Raw genomic sequence first — 6,000 nt, forward strand, 5'->3', positions numbered from 1 at the left:
TTGGTCAAACTTCAGTGGTGTGAAATTTCTTCTCTTTCAAATGAAATAAAGACATTTAGAAAAGAGAAGTTGATAATAAACAGGAAGTTGTTGTGACCCATTTATGGACTTGGGCTTTAGCTCCGAAGCATGCTTAGGTTGCTCCTCACTGACCTTTTAGGAGCACTGGCAACAGCTGCCTGTACTTCTCAGGAGGCAGAGCAACTCCTTCCATCAGAACCTGGTGCTGCTACCTCCATCCACCAGGACAGAGACTTGGACCGCCATTGGGCTGTCTTCTGTCCCCAGCAGATTTCATGCAGGAGATTAATCAGTTGTCTATCTGTGCATATCTGAGGAAGTATAGAATGAATTCTAGGAATTCATATAGGAAGTAGTAGACATGAATTCAGAATGGGTGCTTTTGTGAAAGTAAAATAACAATTATATAAAGACCTTAGTGAAATTTAACTGTGCATATTATGTTGATATAATCTGAGGAACTCCTTTGTCAAAGTTTAAATAAGAACCTAAGACAAGTTTTATTGGTCCAGGTCAAATGTCTCTATTTGTCCAGACAAAAGCATTCTGCTTCATTTGTGGCAACCTAGTTGCTTCAGTAACCCCATAAATTGGGTATAAAATCAGTAGCTGTCTCTTCTTTAGCTCTTCAGCAATTGGCAAAGAGAGGCCTACTGTCTCCACTACCAGACACACCATAACTACTAGTTATATTCCTCTTCTTTATTGGAGGTCATGATAGTTTGCTTTCCATTTGTTTATCCCTATAGAAACAACTCTGGGAAATGGGTTGGGTTGACAATGACTGGTCAGAATCACCCAGGGGATTTCCATAGCTACAGGGAGACATAAACCAGGTCTCCACAGTTCAACAACTTAACTACTACATCACACTGTCTTTCCTTATCTAACTATGAATTTATTTACGCTCCCTTCAAAGTTTTCCAGGCAGTGTTTGTCACTACATTTTTTTAGCGTTGAATTTCAATTTTTTATGGCATGGTTTATGGAGCAATACTTCTCTTTGTCCATAATTTTAATTTCATAATTTCAAACCATTCAGCTTTACTGTTTGCAAACCTGTCTGTTTGGATAATGAAGAGGTAAGTTTCTTGGCCTGACAAAACCATCCTGTTGTCATCTCATACTTTTCTGAAGGGACCTGCATGTTCTCATGAAAGTGGATTGGCCCAACTTGTCTCAGAACACTAGTATGTAATTCTTCTCATATTATGTCTTCCTGTTTCAGCTTGAAGCTGACAAGTTGGATCTTCCTGTAAATTCTGGACTACTCAGCCCCACTCCCAGCCCAAATCCAAAGCCAGAGGCAACCATAATCCCTGTGGAACCATCTCCCTTGGAGAAGAACAAGTGCTTCTTTGTGGATGAGTCTGAACCTCTTCTTCGTTGCGATTCCACCTCCAGCGGTTCTTCTGCTCTTAGCCGAACAGGTTCTTTCATTACCAAAGGTACTGATCTTTGCTAGCCTGAAACCTCAGTTGTTCACAGGGCCATTGTTTAATTTCATTCAGAATCAGATGTAAAAGGAACAGATGGGCATATTCAGAATGCAGAGTTCAGTTTTGTCCTGCAAACTACAACACAGATATTTCAAAAACTTAGACTGTACATATGGCAAATTATTTAGAAATTGCTTTTGGCTTAAATTACTTTTTGCCCAAGTCTGCTTTGTATATTTGGTCACAACAATATATAAAAAAAGATGTTGAGATGCTTGAAAGAGTGCAGAGAAGAGCAACAAAGATTATTAGGGGACTGGAGATTAAAACATATGAAGAATGGTTACAGGAATTGGGTATGTCTAATCTAGTGAAAAGAAGGACTAGGGGTGACGTCATAGCAATATCTAAGGGGCTGCCACAAAGAAGATGGGTCAACCTATTTTCCAGGATTAGAAGCAATGGATGGAAGCCAATCAAGGAAAGAACCAACCTAGAACTAAGGAGAAATTTCCTGACAGAACACTCAGTGGAAGGGCTTGCCTTCAGAAGTTGTGGATGCTCCATCACTGGAGGTTCTTAAGAAGAGATTGGACAGCCATTTGTCTGAAATGATATCGGATCTCCTGTTTGGGCAGAGAGTTGGAGTAGAAGACCTCCAAGGTCTCTTCCAACTCTGTTGTTCTGTGATGCTATGGCTTCTTCAACAATCCCTTATTTAAAAACGTGGTTTATTACAGATGGTCCTCACTTAATGGTAATTGGGACCAAAAATTCCATCACTAAGAGACATAGTGACATTATAGGACCATATAGACGACAGTTGTAGCTGTCCCAGTTGCTGTCATTAGCCAAATCCCATATGAGTGCAGCATCTTCCATGGTCATGTAATTGCCATTTGTAACATCCTACCAGCTCACTCATTGACTTTGCTTGTCAGGCATCAGATCGCAACAATCACCAGTAATGATCACATGGAACACTGCAACTAACATAACTGCAAGCTGGTTGCTTAGTGTTCAAATTGTGATCATCCAACTGATTGGACACTACGAGGGCTGCAACTTCAAGGAATAGTCATAAATAAAACAGTGCCGTTGTAATTTTGAATGGTTGCTGAATGAGTAATTATTCAACAAGGAGTACCTGCATGCACAGACGTAGCCATTGTGCTCTTATTTTCAAGTGATACTGATCACACTTAGGACATAAGCTGTATCTGAGACTCCTGAGCCCAACTCATCTATTATTATACAACTGATTCCTTCTGGCTTAAACTATACTAGAGGGAGAAGGAGGAGGGCTGTTACTGCTGATTTGGCAACCATACATGCACAGTGTGAACACAATCACCATTCATCTGCTGTGTAAGTTTGAGGATCAAGTCATATTGTGCTTGGATCACAATGGTAGGGTATTATTATTTTCTCACTGGGCAACAGATTCATAGGCTCAAGCAGTGAAAGAGTAAACTGCAGGTTTATTCTATGACAAAAGGAAAATAACAGAATGAAAAAATCAATTGTGTCATAGCTTTTGAATATAGAGGAAAGCAGACTTCAGTGACCCAGATTCTTTCATTTCATTACCCCATATTTAGGCTTTCTTCTGTTAGGAGACAGTTGGGGCACCCAGAATCTTATGAGTTGGTAGTCGCTCAACTCATGGTGAGTTGAGAGCCATTGATCCATCCTCCCTCCCACAAATTTTAATGATTCTGAGCAGCTTGCAAAATGTCACAAAAATTATAGTTCTACTAAAAGCTATCAAAATAAGAAAATATAAAATGCTATAAAAGACAAGGATAAAGATTTTATGCTGAACAAGGTGGAGGGGGGAGTTGTTCAATCCTGGTGGCATAAGTTTGTTCCATAATGCAGACCCTGCCATGGAGAAACTAGTGTTAATTATTGATGTTCAATGTTTTTGTGGCAGGACCTGTCCCCAAAGTTGCCCCACTGATGGTCTCAGACTGTGGCGTGAACCACGGAAACAGGCTGGTCTGTAAGCAGACTAGGGAAAGAGGCCAGTTTAAATTTAGCATCTGAGACAGAAAGCAGCATTGAAAAGACTGCCAAGCCTAGTGAATGGAAACACAGCTTGGGGCAATTCATTCCTTGCAAGTCGGTGATTAACAGCCAATTTATCTTCTTTTCTTAGAAAAGAAAGATACGGTGCTGCGCCAGGTGCGCCTGGATCCTTGTGACCTGCAGCCCATCTTTGACGACATGCTTCACCTTCTAAACCCCGAAGAACTGCATGCTATTGAGGAGATTCCACAGGCAGAGGACAAGCTGGACAGACTTTTTGAAATTGCAGGTGTCAAGAGCCAGGAAGCGAGCCAGACTCTTCTGGATTCAGTCTATAGCCACCTACCTGATCTGCTTTAGATGTGGGCCACCAGAGGCCCTTTGCACCTACACACTGGCTGCTGCTTGTATGCGCTTGGCACATGTTAAAGATAAGACATGGACAGGATATTTTGTAAAAGTCGTGGCCAGTATTTTCCTCTTAAGTTTTCTTTTTCTTTTTTGTCTTCTGAGAGTAGTTTGCTCTCATGGTTATGGTTTGAATTAAAAGATGTTGTTTTCCCCTCTTCTATTACATTTTAATTTTCATTCAGAGCTGTAATTGTAGCCACTTAAAAACCATGGATTATACATTCATAATTTACTTATTGGATTTGGACTTGCATTTTAATCCTTTTAACTTTTCAGAAGACTTTTGGATTTTTCTTTAATTTCAATTTGATTTTTCTTGCCCTCTCATTACAAATACTTTGAATTCTTCTTCTCTGCTCTTTTCCTGGTTAGTTAGATTTGCTTTTCCTCAAGGTGACTTTAAGAAAAACTACTGCTGAATGATGCACATTCACTGATATTTTACTAGCACAGCTATTTATTGTATGGTTTTCACGTGGACAAACAGATAACGATAAGTGACTTGTGCTTCTCTGGAACTAGAATGCTGAAACATTTCAATTGTAACTTCTTCAGCCTTCCAGACAATGAGATCTTGGCCTGCAGCTGAATGTAATTCTGTTTGCTTGACTTAAGGGAGAGATGTTGCCTTGCCCCTGTAGGATCTCAGCAGGCTTGATCACTTGGGAGTAGCACCTAGAGCTGGACTCTGGAAAGTAAAGGAGAACCCTGGTGGTGCCACATTTCTCATTCTATAAAATTTATTGATATGTGCTTCAAAATTGTCCTTTTGTGGGTTTTTATACAGATGTGGCCAATAAGTATATTTCAAGGCCTTCATGTGGTCTTTGAAATTCTTCCCCATCCCCACTTCACTTTTTTATTAAAAATGCTGCATTGTGAAAAATCCTGGCTCTGCTATATTTGCATCTACTGTGCTCCAGGAATAAATCAATCCACCATCATGCTTATTTAGGAGACGATATTGCAAGATTGAAACATGATGGAAGGAGAGAATTTTTTTTTTTTTTTGAGGGGGGAAAACCGATTGCCTTCTGGTGTACTAATTTATTAATAAATACTAGGTGTTTGCTATGTGATAATGTTTCTGTTTATCCTCCATAACAGGGGCTGTAAAAGCAGTTCTTGCTGTCTGAGGCAGGGATTTAAGTGAAATCATAACCTGAGTCCAAGTGCATGTGTATGTATAAGAAAGGAGCAGTCATGGGAATGATCATGGATTAAAATCTGATGCACCAGTTTGATATAGTGGTTAAAGCATCAGGCACAAACTGGGAGACCACAAGTTTTAGTTTCACCTTAAGTACAAAGGCCTGACACTCTCAGCCTTTGGAAAGAGATAAGGCCAAGCCACTTCTTGCCAAGAAAACTGCAGGGACTAATCCAGGAAGCTGCCAGGAGTCGACACTGACTCAAAGGCACCCCTCTACCACCACCATCACCAAAGAGAGAGAGAGAGAGAGAGAGAGAGAGAAAGAGTGAGTAATGGAAGGATCATATAGTTACTCACCTTGAGTCAAAAGGCTCACTGTTTTTAACTCCTTTAGATATACTGCTGCTGTGCAGAGTTTTCATGGTATGCTATTGCACTTTTAGGGTGGACACTTTCATATGTACTTGCACAGACATTCAGGTAGCTCAGATTTTTTTTTTTTTAAAACGCACGTTTTTCATGTGGTCCTTTGCATTCACCAAATGTACAATTAAACTGACTTCACAGAGGAGGAGAATTGCAAATTGGCTTACCATGTGTTGCAATCCTCTGGATTTGGCACAAAGGGCAGAGTCAGTACAATTGGTAGGTATGCAGTTGAACAGTTTCAGTCCTGTGGCCTGTAGCTGAGTAACAATGATTAAGGGCATACTGTCCTTGGCACACTCTCTTTGCATTCAGGGCTTTTTTTGTAGAAAACATAACTTTTACTGCCTCTTTGTAAAATAATAGCATTCCTTGATTCACTCCAGACATACAACTTACAGTAAGTAGACCTTAAATCTCTTCTGGTAGAGTCATGCATGCAGCTTAGGGTTGCAAATTGTTTTATTGCTTGGAGGATTAGAGCCTGTCTCGCACCTTGAGTAATGCTTTTTTTCTGCC

At 40.2% G+C, this 6,000-nt stretch overlaps 1 protein-coding gene across 3 annotated transcripts in view; it reads left to right on the top strand.

Annotated features, from left to right (window-relative positions):
* The window catches only part of TNFRSF21 (TNF receptor superfamily member 21), a 47,625-nt gene extending 42,646 nt beyond the window's left edge, over window positions 1–4,979 (top strand). For all 3 annotated transcript variants that reach the window (XM_039326334.1, XM_039326337.1, XM_039326335.1), the window contains exons 5-6: window positions 1,250–1,469; window positions 3,622–4,979. In XM_039326334.1, coding sequence (XP_039182268.1) covers window positions 1,250–1,469; window positions 3,622–3,851 — 450 coding nt within the window. In that variant the 3' untranslated portion in view covers window positions 3,852–4,979. The remainder of the gene's footprint in view (window positions 1–1,249; window positions 1,470–3,621) is intronic.
* Window positions 4,980–6,000: the final 1,021 nt, after the last annotated feature.

This window comes from Crotalus tigris, unplaced genomic scaffold (assembly GCF_016545835.1).
Source record: "Crotalus tigris isolate CLP2741 ecotype Arizona unplaced genomic scaffold, ASM1654583v1 scf7180000024340.7048381, whole genome shotgun sequence".
Lineage (NCBI taxonomy): Eukaryota > Metazoa > Chordata > Lepidosauria > Squamata > Viperidae > Crotalus > Crotalus tigris.